Genomic DNA, 14,878 nt, shown 5'->3' with positions numbered 1-14,878 from the left:
AACGTAAAAAGGTTGCCCCCCTTCTCCATTTCTATTAGTCCCTGAATTGGATCTCCCAAATTAAAAAATAATGATGTTAAAAATATATTTTTAAAATAATTCTCTAGAATGCATATGGTATCTACTGGAATCCCGGCAAGGAATGGAAACAATCTAAACCTAAATGCTCTCAGGGAATCACCTAGGGTACAGAGCCTCAGTGAACTTCGTAAAGAAGAAGGACATGATATATTTCTCATGTGTTTATGGGCTGTTGTCATTGCTTCTCCTAGCAATACACATATTTCTCCTAAAATCTAAAATCTACACATGTAGAAAACTGCCAAAACTAAGAGCTCTCAAATACCAGAAGACGCTTAAGTGAAAACAGAGAGCTGTGAGTCCCATTTCCATTTGAGGAGGGGAGTCCAGGCTCAGGGAAGCAGGGCTTTGGTTCAGGGGCAAAGAAGGTGACATTTTCTCCTGCCTCCAACTATTTCAGGGCCCTGAGTAGCGCCTGCTTTTAATCCTGACCTCAGAACGACACGTGCCTTTACGATCAGGACGGTGGCTGTAGGTTCTCCTGCCTTTCTGGAGTACCCTAATCTTCATAGCAATTGTCAGCTACTCCTCATAATCACTGTTAACAAAACTAGGAAGAGAACCGTGGACGCAGTGCCTTAGTGACACGGTCTGACTGATCCCAGGGAGGCAGGAAGAACACTTCATTTGTGACATTCAGATGTGGGTTCACATGAGGGCCCACAGGGAGCCACTGACTTGCCCCAGGTCACCCACTGGCAGCCAGGAAATGAGCCCGGGGTCATCTGATGCCAAATTGGGTGGGTTTTTGGTTGGCTCACACAGTGCAACGACTGCCCTAGCCGTTCCTCTAACAAACCCTGGAGGGATGGTGCTTGTACCTTTGGTGACTGAGCAGTCCCGTCTCCTGTAGCCACGACCTGTTTCTGAGGGGACACAGCTATCATGTGACCCCCTTTCACCGTCACATACTGGGGAAGAGGCGGCTGGGCAGGGGTTCCTGAGGTGGGCATGTGGGGGGTTTCTCCAGGCTCCTGCTTGATGATTACCTTGTAACAAACACAAGCACACTAAATAAGGCACCCCATTCTGGAGACATTCTATCTGCTGGGATTAACAAATTAGTGAAACGTGGTCTGCAAGAAAAGGCAAGAAGCTACCTGGAGAAAGCTCACATTGGACACAAGTGTACAGAAATAAAGCATTCACCCTGTGAATATGACAACAAAATCCCTTCACCTACTTCTTCACATCTGTGAGGAATCAGGCATCCTAAGGGTCACATTTCAGAAAGGACTCTGTGACAAGCAGAGCAAGTCTAGGGGAGGATGACAAGGATGGGAAATCGTGATGCCCAAAGGCTTGCTCAAGGCCATGGAGAAGAATCACTTGCTGAGACATGAGGGCTGCCTTTGAGGATAAGAGAGTCCATCATATGGACTAGGAATCACACTTGGGAGGAGATGGGGAGGGCACTCAAATTGAGAGCAAGAACGAAAAGCTACAGACAGATTTCTGCTCGAGCTAAAGCTGTCCCCAAGGGGAGTGAGCTGCCTCAACATGCTAAGTAGGTTTCTTTTCACCCATTTGTGGGTGTGTTAGATGGGCCTCTCTGCTCAGGTCCTAGACTCTGAGATAGAAAAGGATCAGCACCAGAACACGCACATCTCCTTTCTTTACCAATACAGAGATAAGACAGGAAAAGGGAGGGCACCAACCCTCAGGGCTCTCCAGACAGAATCCTGACACCACATCTCACTTCCCAAGGAGCTGAGTGAAAGGTGGCACATTGCAATGGGAATGCCAATGAACGATCACCATCACCCCAACCAACATTTAGCTAGCAGACCATGGGCAGAGACCTGAGCCGGGACCCCTAAAACAAACACTCACCTTGGTGAAAGCTCCGAGGCCTCCGGTGACAGGTTTAGGGCTCTGCACCTTGGAGTGACTCCCAATTGGGCAAAGAGGAGGCATAGATGCAAACAAGGAGTCCTCCTGCTGGGTAGGCAATCATACATGTCACATAATTAGGCAACTCAAAAACCAGGAGTCAATCTGATTCAATTCCAACAACCTGCACTGATCATACCATCCTGGAAATCCGAGAAATTCAACCTGAAGGTTAGCTGCTCAAGATGATTCTCTGGAGCCCTAGCCAGAGCCGAGATTTAACACTATTTTAGGAGTCAAAAGTAAACAGGAGACACAACTGGATGTCCTCTGTTAACAGATTTCCTTTTAAACATCATTTACTGCTTGGTTCGGAAACTACAGACTTAGAAAATATTTTATTAAGCAGGGTAAATTTTTTTCTTTTGCAGATTAAGACAGTTTTTCAACGACTGCAAATAAAACAAAAAATATTGACTTTCTGAAGCTGTATAGTTTTTTTTACTGTATTATTTTTACATAAGCCTTTATAATTTGTAGTCGTCTCATTTTTTAATTAATAATTTTTTTACATCAGTCACTTCTGACATACACTTGTACCTCCATTTCCTCTCCCCTCCAGAACTGAACCTTGTCTTGTTTTTTTTTTTTATTTTCTAAAAATATTTTATTTGTTTTAATCAGTCAAGATCTTCCTTCTCATCATCACCCTCCTCCCAACTGGGAACAAAGGAAAAATAAAGCCCATTACAAACATGTATAGTATAATCAATCAAAACAAATGTCCACGCTGGCCTGTCCAAAATAAATATGTCATTCTGCATTCTTGACCCTTCACCTCTCTATCAGGAGGTGGGGAGCTGCTTCTTCATTAGTCCATCATTAGTCCTGTTTGGCCATTATGCTGATCAGAGTACAGCAGTTGTCTCTAAATTTACATTAAATGTAAATTTTGAAATTTAAAATGCAAAATGCACCTGTCCAACACAGTTAATTTGGTTGGAAACATAAAACTTGACATTTAAAAGAACCTCAGGCCTTCTAGTTCCACCAGAGCTAAGCAGGTATCCCATGGACAGCCTCCCTAAGAGGCAGTCATTTCAGTACTATTTTAAGGATGCTTGTATTAACTGTGATACTACATAAACTGCAACAGAGATAAAAGGCATCCAAGTCAGCTCTTTCTATAAGAAAAATATGCTAACACTGAAAGGAGGGAGAGATCAGGCACAAAAAGAAAATCATTAACTAATATCAGTAATTAAAGTAAAAATATTGAATAAAACATTAAAGATATAGATGACTTATTTTAAAAACTTGTCCACTATGGAGTTCTATCATGAGTGCAGGATAGCTCAACATTCAATCAACAAAACATTTAATAAGCACTTTCTATGTGACAAGCACTTTTATTAGAAAGCCTATAAACATAACAAAAATAATATAAATCATGATTATATCAACTGATGCAAAATAACCCCTTTGAAAACAATATTAATTTATGTTAAACACATTACAAGACTTAGGAATTAAGGAATCTTTTTTTAATATGATAAACATCATCGATCTGAAACCAAGTACTAACATTATTTCTAAGAAAGGAACATTAAAATCCTATCCAGTAAGAACTACAGTCACTACTATCAGCTGATTTCATTCTAGAAATGCTAGAAATAGCAGTAAGACAAGAAAATAAATGGAAAGAATATTAGGTAAATAAGAGAAAGATGGTCTCTGTTGGCAAATGATATGATGGTTTACTTATATAATGCCAGAACCAATAAAAAAATTAATAGGTAAAATTAATTGCAGTAAAGTGGCAGGTTATAAAATAAAGCTGAAGGAAACAGGGATGTTTCACCTGCAACAGACGGACAGGCCAACAAAGCCGTTATTTGTTATTTCAAAATACCAGAGTAAAGACAGTTGAAGGGAAAATTTTGGCTAAGCATAAGCAAGTAGTTTCTTTTCTTTTTTAAGTTTAAAAAAAATTTTATTTTTAGCTTTCAACAATCACTTCCATAAGATTTTGCGTTTTAAATTTTCTCCCCTTCCCAAGATGGCGTGCAATTTCATATAGGCTCTACATATACATTCATGTTAAACCTATTTTCACATTAGTTATGTTGTAAAGAAGAATTAGAACCAATAGAAGAAACCATGAGAAAGAAGAACAACAAAAAAAGAGGGCAAATAGTAAAGCAAGTAGTTTCGAACAAGCTAAAGCTACTCCACAATGAGGCAGATGCGCTATCTGCAGCAGTGACAGAGCTCCATTAACACAAGGGTTTAAGCAGAGACCTGATGGCCAGACAAAATCAAAGAATCCTCGATATAGAGCTGGGAAAATCCTCGCAAGCCCAGTATAAGCGCCTTGTTTTACAGACGAAGAAACTGACACATGGGAAATTAGGGTCACCCAGAGAGTAAATGGCAGTGCTAGGATTTATACGCAGGTTTTCATATTGCAGCAATCCTCTCTTATGTCAAGGATACCGTCAGGTAAATTCTTGTTTGGGTAAGAGGGGAACTAAATGACCTCTAAGGCTCCTTCCAACTCTAGGAATTTACCTGACAAAACTTACACAGTCAACTGAAAAGACACTGCTTTTAACCATTCCACAAGCATTTATTAAGTGCCTATTCTGTGCCAGGCACTGAAGATTCACATCCAAAATGAAATGGTCCCTGCCCCCAGGAATTTAACATTCTACTGGGAGAGACAATATGTCTGCATGAAGTGGCTAACTCGTGAGCATCCAAAGAAGGTGTTACCTTGACTGTCGAAGTGATGAAGCTACTTCCGTGGATCTTAGGAATGGGAGACCCTGTTCCTTGGGCAGTCTGAGAAGCAGTGGACGACTTGCTGGTGGGGCTTCCTGGGGAAGAAAAGGGCAGACTGAAGCCTAACGTACACAAAAGGAGATCTTCAAGTATCTGACATTTTCTCTTCCTCTGCCCCACTCCTTATGATTCAAGCAAAGCTGAAAAAGAAAGGATTTCCAAACTACTGTGGAAAAAAAATGTTTCAGCTCCCCAAACTGCTCCCTTCACCAAACCACAATGACCTGGAGAGGGAAGATAAAAGGATAAGAAAGTAAGAAGATAACAAGTGGACAGGAGATACTACTCTGAGATGACTCTCAAACATGGTTTTTCAAACAATACACTGAAATGCAATTCAATAAATGATAATTAGGTGTCTGTCCCCTAGGGGACCTCACATTTCTCAATCTGCTTCTGTCACTCAAAGCCTTTTGGAATTGTTCTCAGCACCAATTATAGTTAGGCTCGTTACTTTGTGGGGTACCTTCAGTCTGGCCCCAAACACCTGGAAGTTCAGCTTCTTGCTCCTAAGATAGTGCCCCTTCCTAGGCTTGCAGTGAGGTAAGCAAAAAGACAAGAGCCTCAGCAGCGTGGCCACTGCCTTTATCCAGCACACTTGGCTCCCAATGACTTTATTTCAGAAAAAATAAAATCCGACTTCAAATAAAGATGACCTACCATCGAGAAGAGTCAAAAAGATGAAGCGTGAGCTCTGAAAAAGGATTCCAAAAGAGATTTCCAGTAATGGTAGTGCCTGTGGAATCAGTAATACAGTCTCCCAAAGGGACTGCTTTGAAAAGAACAAATCATTTTTGTAGGCAGGCATGTCCTACCCAATGTTGTTGACTGATCACACAAAATCACAAGCCTAGCTGGAAGAGGACTGCTGGGAACATTCAGTTTCCTAGCAACAATATTACGGCAGGTTCTGGAGCAGCCACAATTCAGACCATTAAGGCTGTCAATTGGTCATTACAGAAAGCTGAGACCACGTAGAGTGTCCCCAAAGTTGGAGTGCAGTTTGAAGTCATGCAAGCTTAAGTGCACTGAGACTCCTGGGAGGCTCCAGCTAGTACTGCAGCGTTGTGGGAAGGGACAGCATCAGGGCTCTCTGGCCTTTGCCAGTGATTCTGTCTCTATATCTATATGGGACTGCAACTAGAAGATCTTGACAGCGGTCTCCAGCTCCAGATCTCAGAGAGTCAGTAAGGCCCTGGAGAAAAGAACAAAGGCTTTTAGCAAGACAGGGCAGCAAGCCGGGGGTGGGGAGGAGCAGCTCAGCTCCCGCTGGGAGAGTTGTCTGACGCAACGAAGCAGGGAGGATGAAAAAGCCAGGGATAGACTGAAAGGGAAATGGGAAGACGGGATCACTCCCTTCTCTTTAGGGATCCCCTGATTCTCAGTTTAGAAGCCCGTCACATGAGACTAGGCATTCTTTTCCACGGCTGAAGAAGGTACATCTTCCTCAAGGAACAGAGCCATGAAAGGGTCTCGAGCCTTGGACATCTGGGGGGAGGGGTGGAGGTGAAGCCACTGTAGAATCCCAAGCCATCCTCTCTTCTTCAAAACACTGAGAAACAGAGAGATTCAGTTCAAGTCAACAGACACTGCGTGACTAACGTGGTCACAATGACCTGGAAGGTCTGCAAGTCAAGTAGAACTCACTGATCTAAAAATTCAACATTTTTTATTATCTCTAGATGTCTGTTCTTCTCGAAGCAGTGAGATGGAGCATTAACATTTGCTTCTGTCCTTAATGTGTGATGGGAGTGCTGCAGCCCTGACTCTGACTATGAAAGGCTGGAGAGGTCACTGAGAATCCACTGTAAAAGGACCTCCAATGGCTGCTTCCTCTCTGACCATTCAAGTTACAGCAATACAAGTTCATGGCAGTCACACCAACTATTCCTTCCCAAGCCGTACAAAAACACTACAAGGCTCTTCTGAATGGCCACAATTGCGGGCAGGCTCCTGCTGCGGGCAGCGCTCTGCTAAACCATCAGGATGGGTTCCCAAATTCGCTGAGGTCTGCTTGGCCTCTGCAGCCGCACAGGAAGTGAAAGCAGGAGGTTGCATGTATGAAGCATCCTTGCAATGCCAGGGAAGGACACTTTCAACTTCAGGTAAGGAAGAAGCAGGGATGATGAACCAAGACACAGACGGGAATGGATGGAGCCGAGCATCTCTCAGGGGGCTGGAGGACTCTGGAGAGGTTTGGGTAGGATGTATGCACAATGTTACTGCAAAGCGATGCTGGTCAAGGCCATGCTCTGGCTAAATTCTGAATGGCTCAATAGTGTCTCACACTTTGTATTCTTTGAGCTGGGTCTTCTATTTTGTTTTCACTTTCCTGCCTTGTAAGAGGGGGCATGAAAAGTCTTTCTTACTGAAATTCAGGTAAAGATGCAATGAATAAAAACACATTTAAAGATGAGGAATCAAATAAAGAATAATAGGCATAAAGGGGCAGCTAGGTGGCACAGTGGACAGAGCACCGGCCCTGAAGTCAGGAGGACCTGAGTTCAAATCCGGCCTCAGACCAAACACTTGACACTTACTAGCTGTGTGACCCTGGGCAAGTCACTTAACCCCAATTGCCTAAAAAGCAAAAAAAAAAAAAAAAAGAATAACAGGCATAAAAACATACTGGGCTGTGACTCACAAACAAGTCATTACAGGGCTGGGGAATCAGCACATGGCCCTCTAGGTCCTCAAGTGCAGCCCTTTGACTGAGTCAAACTTCACAGAGCAGGCCTCGGGCTCCTCACCCTCCTTGGACTCTAAGCTCCCTGAGGACGGGCCATTGCCTTGCTCATGTTGGTGCCCGGCCTCGCCCCTTGCCCGATCTGGTCCTGTGATTTCATCGGTGTGGGGCACTACTCTTTACCAACGTAATCTCATTACACCAGCTTACACCAGGGCAGCAAGACTCCAAGTGCTCCTGGCCCCCCACTAGTACCTGCCAATGGCAGGACTTAAACCGAGACCACCTTCCTGATCCAAGAGGCCTCCGCCACACCACAGGGTTTCCCACCTTGCATATCAGAGGTCCTTGATAACGACAGTTTGGACTCAGTCATCATCATTACGGATCCAGTGTGTTCTCATTCTGGCCATCATGTAACCTCTGCAGGATCTTTGCCCACTGGTCTAAGCAGCAGTTCCCTAACATCACCAGCTTCTTCAGGGATAGACTTAAAATTCTGAAATGCTCACGATGTCTGAAGCACTGAGAGAGAAGCATTCAAGGGTTCTGAGGTAAAAGGACAACATGAGCGAGACCAACTTCTTGCATGTGCCTTGTAAACTTCCAGGACGCAGGCCAAAGCCTTTCTGGCGGGGCGCCATGCCTGAAATGGTGGCCTTACGCAGCCCGCTCTCAGACACGATTTTCTCTTGTTTCTGCTGCGCCTCCTTCCCTTGCTTCTGTCAGAAGGTAACATTTTCTAGCCCCCACTAGATTTCTAGTGACCAGTTCATGCCAAGACTTCAACTTTCACAGAACAAGTAAAGCGTACCACAAATTATTTAAGCCAAATCATACCACACACCTGCACTGGGAGCTGCGGCTCCAATGACCTGCCCAGGCTTGTCCGGGAGAATGTAAGAATTATTAATAACAGAGTTGGCGGTCCCTTGCTTCATGTGAACTGGAGTGGAAGTTGGGGTCTGAGGTAAAGGAAATGGACTCAGAGTAGAGATTGGGGAACCTTTATTAATGAAAAAGAGGGAAATAAAATACTTATGTCTAACCTTTCCATGATGCCTGAGAGAGGCAAAATCCAACAGCTGCACAGGAAGAGGGCTGCCAAGAAAGGGACGGAGACCCGAAAACCTGGCAGCAATACTATCATGAGCACATGGGCCGCAGGGACTAGTATGCCTCCCTCTACACCTAACCGCCAGGGACCGCTGCCTCCTTAACACCGGCAGGTGATTCCAGCCCTTTTCTATCTGAAGAAATTAAAGTGCTAGAAGGTCAGTGGGACCCCAGAGAGTCTGGGATACCTCACTTCAACGACCTAGGAAAAACACTGGTATCTCTTATCAAGCCAATCTACACCTGAGCGAGTGACTACAAACCTTCAGAATGTGATGCTGAGAAGGACAGTTTCGATTGCTAGCTGCAGCACCATGCAATGGTTTGGGAGAGATTACAACTGTCCTTCATGGGAGCAAATCATTAGAGTTTATTGACATACCACTAATAACCCTAACTTTCTTTGGATTTATCTTCCAAGAATTTTTCTCAACTTCAAACTTGTATTTCCAGCTCAGCACCAATCTCAGAGGTAACCAGTTTTTTATTTACTGCCTGCCATGTGAAATCACACTTCCTTCCTCCTTTCAGGTAACCTAAATTCTCTAAACTCTTTTCAGAATTTAAGGAAAGTCCCTTGGTCTAAGATGTCTAGGCTAAATTAAATAAGTTCCCTCTACTTTCCATCATTTTCTAGTCATAGAACTCTAACATACTAATATATAATACATAAATCAACTAACTAATTCTTCTAAGCCTTCAGCTTCCCAGGCTGAGAATCAAGTCAGAGTGGCCCACAGGGAATCTTCTGTATCCCTTTAGCCTCAGAATTATCCCATCCCAGGACTATCTCCAGGCTTTCGGCCTGCTTAAATGGAGAGCCAGAAAACGCACACTCTTAAGCGCAGGCACGGACCCATGCTGGATGTTTAGTGACTGTCAATGGGAGGAAGCTACGGAGTCAGCAACTTTTCCATCTTAACGAAAATCAAGCCAGAAGGACTAAGAGATAAAGTTCACTGACTGCATGAGAGTGACCACATAATGTAATAATATATTTATATATGATACAAATAACATAAAAATAAATAAAAATAATATAAATAAGCTTCCTCTCCCTGGGCCTCAGTCTCCTTATCTGTAAATAAGGACAGATTAGATGACCCTTGAGGTCCTTCCCATGGTCTACGACATTAAGAGCAAAATGGCAGCACAGAATTGTGGGCAAAGCCGGCCTCAAAGTCACAGAGATCCAGATTCCAGTCCAATCTCAGCCATACCCTGGCACCGCGTGACCCTCTCAAAGCCCAAAGCCACACTCAGCCGAAGAGAAGGTGATGAGCTTGCACCTCCAGGAGGCGTTTCTTCAGCCTGTGTTACCAATTGCAATGAAATCCTAAGTTAAGTCCCACAGACTGGGCCATTTTTGAATGAAATTAAGAGACCTTTAACAACTTTTCACTGTTTAAAGCTTTCAATTATTCACCGGAAAGGGAAAAAGAGTTAAGCTCAGCACAAAATGTGTGAACTCACCAACTCGGATGCTCCTTCCGCCAGACTGCAGCACTGAGATCACTGTCTGGCGTAACAGCAGGCCCACTGACTCGACTGACTTCTCATAACGCAGCTCCTCCAGGCCTGTCCTTCCCAGGTAACTCTTGCCATGTCTCCCCATCAATCTGCCCTCAGGTATTTCTCCAGTGGGGGTGGGAGGGTCCCTCACTTTCTCCTGATATCGAGGACACCATCAAGCACCGGGGCTCTCCACCTACTATTTCTCACTCATGCTGTGTATGCCGTCTTCTCTCCTCATCATACTTTACTTCCCTGGCACACTTTAATCTGGTTCTTTGTTGACTTTCCTTATTCATCAGATACCATACCCTGCTTCCCCTGAGACCGAGCACCGACTCGGCCCTCTGTGGGACACTCAAATATTGCTGAGTGGTCCTGGGTCCCCCCGAGGAGGCTCTCTCAGGTTTGATGCGGTGAGCATGACATCATCTGCCACGGGCCTACTCCTGGGACCTCAGCCCTGACAGCACGGAACATCTATCTCTGTTTCATGCCTCATCTGGTACTTCCAATCAGAAAGCTGTCCCAATGCTATATCGCTCTGAGTTACGCTCCCTGTAGCCTGGGTCTCCTCTATGCACACTTGGCTCAAGCCAACTGCTTTTCCCTTCTTTATTTTCTATGGTACCATTTCTATTTCCTCTACAAGCACATCTAAGACTGAGATGTTAATGGTCCAAATAGTTTGGATTTAATGTTCTTGATGCTTTTTGTTTTTTAAAGTCCAGTAAAATTTTTTGCTGATCTTCCCCATTTGGCCCTAAATGCCTCTGGGCTGACTGTGCTTAGCTGGTTCTCTCAACAACCTTTCTTTAAACTGGTTTTATTCTCCATCGCTTCGCTTTTTTGAGGTTATAGGACTCATAATCCTCAACTGTGTTTCTCAGGGAGATTTCACAAATTTTAAAATCTGTATATTCACCTATTTTCAATCTAGTGTTACCACTGACTGTCATATCTACCAGCTGTCAGGTGGGTTAGGTAGTAGATCACTAAAACACTTTTTTAAGCTCTTTCATTTTCACACTATTTTACAATGTTTACATTTCCACATGAAATTATTCATCTGTATCTATGTCCTTCTGACTATATCCTAATTTCTAACAATAACTTGCTTGAATAAGGCCCGAGTTGTTTCAACTACATCCCATATAGCTTTTCTCCTTTTTATTCTTTCTCCTCTCTTTGCACTAATTTTGGTCTTCACTCTAACAAGTCTGTGGTCACTGAAAACTGATTCAGTAATGACTCATACATCAGTAATGCATTGTTTCCTATCTGTTAAAATACAGGGAGCTTCACGTTCATGATCCTATTCCCCTACTGATTCTTTTCTTAAGAAAGCACTGAAGATATCTAGGCACATGGCTTCTGTGGTCTCTGGTTCCTCAAACCCTATTTTCCAATATGGTTTCTGCTGTCCTCACCTGTTCCTACCCTTGCACTGAAGTCATTAACAAAGTACATGCTAATTTCATTTGGAGGACCCAGTTCTTCCCAGAAATCCTGTACTTCTTCATTCTAAGCTAGATTATTCTCAAGGTTGTCTTTCTGCAAGTACTGAAATATGAGTTGACCAAATGGCCCATGAAATGATGTTTCTTGTGGCCTTAGGGCATGTGTTAAAACCTACTCATCCAATGGCATTATTTACCAAGGCTAACCTATGAGGCATTCTTCTACTTAGACAAAACTTCCTTCTCTCTTCTGGTTTCACTTACAAAAGAGGTTCTTAACCAAGGGTCCGTGACCTTGTTTTTAAAAATTACTCTGATAACTGTATTTCAATACTATGTTCCTTTTGTGTTTTATTTTATGTGTTTAAGAAAATACGATTATGTATGATGAATGCACGTATAGTTGAAGGAAAGGAAGGGATTAAGATACTATTTCTTTACTATAAAATGTCGTCTCTGCAGTGGATGGGTTTCTGATATTTTGCCTTTAGGGGAGACACAAATAAAAGCTTTTTGAAATGAATGAACGAAAGAAAGAGAGAGAGAGAAAGAGAGAAAGAGAGAGAGAGAGAGAGAGAGAGAGAGAGAGAGACAGAGAGAGAGAGAGAGAGAGAGAGAGAGAGAGAGAGAGAGAGAGAGAGGAAAGAAAGAAAGAAAGAAAAAAAGAAAATATGATTATGATAAGGGGCCTATAGGCTTCACCAGACTGCCAAAGTCACAAGTATCTCACATTTAGAATGCCAGCAACTATTTTAAAGTTCACTCGGTCTAAAAACTGTGATTCTTCGCCTCTACCCCCTTTCAACCACCTTGCCACTGTCATGACAGAAACAGGAGGAGGATGCAGAGGACCAAGAGCCATTTTATACTCTCTGTTTTGCGGCTTGTCGCGGCCCAGGAAGTCACGACCCAAAGTGCCTAGGCCAAAGGGCAAGAACATCTTTGTGTTTAGCGAGACTGGTCTGTTGTGGGACTACCCTTGAAGTCTGCCCAGACTAGTGTAAGTTGGTGAAGTTGGCACTCTGCTGGCACGGCTTTTGAGAACTCAGTCATTACCACACCAGGAGAAACCATCAGGCAGAACTCTGTGAATGAAAAGAGTTACTCTGGAGAAATCACTGCCTCCCGGATCAAACACAAAGCCCTCCGTTGGCCATTTAAAGTCCTTCACAACCCGGCTCCCTCCTACCCTTCCAGTCTTATACCTTCCTGCCCTCACTGACTGTCCCCAAGGCTCAGAATTCTCTCCTCCCTCACTTGGACCTCCTGATGGCCTCAAAGTCTCAGCTAAGATCCCACCTTCCACAAGAAGCCTTTCCCAGTCTTCCTCGATATTAGCGTCTTCCCTCTGAGATTCTCTCTGCTTTATTCTCTATATAACTTCCCGGCAGATAGATGTTGGCACACTGTCTCTCCCCACTAGACTGTGAACTCCCTGAGGGCAGTAACTGTGTTTGCCGTTTCTGTCTCACCAGTATGTAGCACAGTGCCTGGCACACAGTAGGGGCTTAATAAATGCTTGCTGACTTGCCTCCAGATAGGATTTTTGCCATCATTTCAACCATCTATCCAAATAAGCAACGTTTCTGTACTATTACAAAGTAACAAGATCACGATTGTGAATTTCACCTCTTCTCTCTCTGCTTACATTTGAACTGAGGTGGGAGAAACAATCTTTGGGAAAATAAGCCCCTCCACAACAGAGATGACTAAATCAGCTAGCCCTCACACGTAAACAGAAGTCAGTACAACATCAAGCTAAAACCACTCTTCCCTCTCAGTGACTTGATAACTACAAGAAAACGATTTTTCAGATGGCTCCTCCCACAACCTGCCCAGAGCCTAGAGAAGCAGAGCAGCCTAACCAAAAGATGACTGGACCTGAATGAGACGACCTGTGTTCCAGACCTACTTCCGCCTCACAACGCCGACCTTCACGTTTCTCATTCTGTGAAACTGGGTTAATAACAGTTACTAATACTGATCTCAGAGGGCTGCCATGAGGAGACCAGTGTCAACCCAAAATACAATATGAATGCAAGCTGCTGTCACCACCACCACCACCGCCATCGCCAGCGCCATCATCAACAACATGAACTCTGGCCTACCTGAGACAATTTTGCAGCTCATAGTGATCGGCTGAAAAGATTTTCCAGGAGACTCAGGATTTGGAACTTGACCTTGTGGCACAATTTTGCAACTGGCTGCTATTGGCTGGAATGCTGAATTACCATGAGAGCCAAAGGTTACCCTCTGGGATGACACCGATTTTGTGGGTGTACGTTCCACTGAAGATGGCAAAGAGTAAAATGCTGTGGGTCTGTCAGCTTCAGTTTTTGCTTGGAAACCTGAATGAAACAGGTAAAACAAGAAATGATGATACAGTACCTCACTACCTAACCAAGAAGAAAAAGATGAGTCACAAATAAAACACTCCAAGTTTTCTGTCAGCTTGTGTTCCCTTTCAGATATCTGCTAGCAGCAAATGACATAAGCCATTTTTTTCCACTTGCTACTAAAAGGTATTATTTTTCATGGAAAAACCAGTGAATGTTCTGGAGAACAGAAAACAAAACATACCCCTGTTATGGCAGAGAACTGAGGGCCTACTAAGACAAAATGCTGTCTACACTGCCAGATGTGGTTACGGTATCAGGTATTTTTACTTGTTTTTTTTAGTTTAAAACGTTATCATTCTGAGGGAGTGAAGAGTTAACTACAGCAAACTGCATACTCCAGTCAACACACAAGAAAACAAATTAACTGCAACCCACATGCACAGCACAAAGGTCACTCTCTTCTGTTTTGATTTATGCTGAAAAACTGCTCCAATTCGGTAGGGAACTTAACGTAAAGAGAAAATATTCATGCACACTTCAAAGACTTCAGCCAACATCTATAAAGTGACCACTCCATGAAAGGCACTGTGCCAGATACTAGAGATACACAAAGAATGAAATCAGTTCCTGCTCATGAGGAGCTCCTTGGGATTGCCTCACTTTTGTATCCCTCGTGAGCCACTTGACTGACCTTCTTGGGGGTGTGTGTGTGTGTGTGTGTGTGTGTGTGTGTGTGTGTGTGTGTGTGTGTGTGTGTGTGTGTGTGTAAGTGACCTGTCCTGCCCTCTACTCTAGGCATTCTGTATGATGAGGCTAAGTTTGATGTCACTTCATTGCGTGCAGACCAGCCCTCTGGCACTGCAAATGTATAAGAAAAAGGCCTTCCTGACACCTGTTTGAAATACTACCCATCAACCACTCAAGGGTATGAGTGTCCTAGATATAATACTGATGAAGACACATTCATCTGTCCACTGAAAAACTACCTACTAAATACAAATTCCACG

At 43.6% G+C, this 14,878-nt stretch overlaps 1 protein-coding gene across 6 annotated transcripts in view; it reads right to left on the bottom strand.

The window, feature by feature from the left end:
• The window catches only part of YEATS2 (YEATS domain containing 2), a 111,496-nt gene that overhangs the window by 43,962 nt on the left and 52,656 nt on the right, over positions 1–14,878 (bottom strand). For 5 of the 6 annotated variants that reach the window (XM_021005883.2, XM_021005881.2, XM_021005887.2 and 2 more), the window contains exons 11-14: positions 13,641–13,880; positions 4,690–4,793; positions 1,915–2,022; positions 903–1,070 (exon numbers count right to left, since the gene is read on the bottom strand). In XM_021005883.2, the coding sequence (XP_020861542.1) occupies positions 903–1,070; positions 1,915–2,022; positions 4,690–4,793; positions 13,641–13,880 (620 nt within the window). The remainder of the gene's footprint in view (positions 1–902; positions 1,071–1,914; positions 2,023–4,689; positions 4,794–13,640; positions 13,881–14,878) is intronic. The other variant, XM_021005884.2, reaches the window with a different exon arrangement.

The sequence above is a fragment of the Phascolarctos cinereus genome, unplaced genomic scaffold (assembly GCF_003287225.1).
Source record: "Phascolarctos cinereus isolate Bilbo 61053 unplaced genomic scaffold, phaCin_HiC Scaffold_5;HRSCAF=322, whole genome shotgun sequence".
NCBI classification, from domain to species: Eukaryota; Metazoa; Chordata; class Mammalia; order Diprotodontia; family Phascolarctidae; genus Phascolarctos; species Phascolarctos cinereus.
The sequence above is the reverse complement of the archived record's forward strand: the minus strand, read 5'-3'. Positions and strand labels throughout refer to the sequence as shown.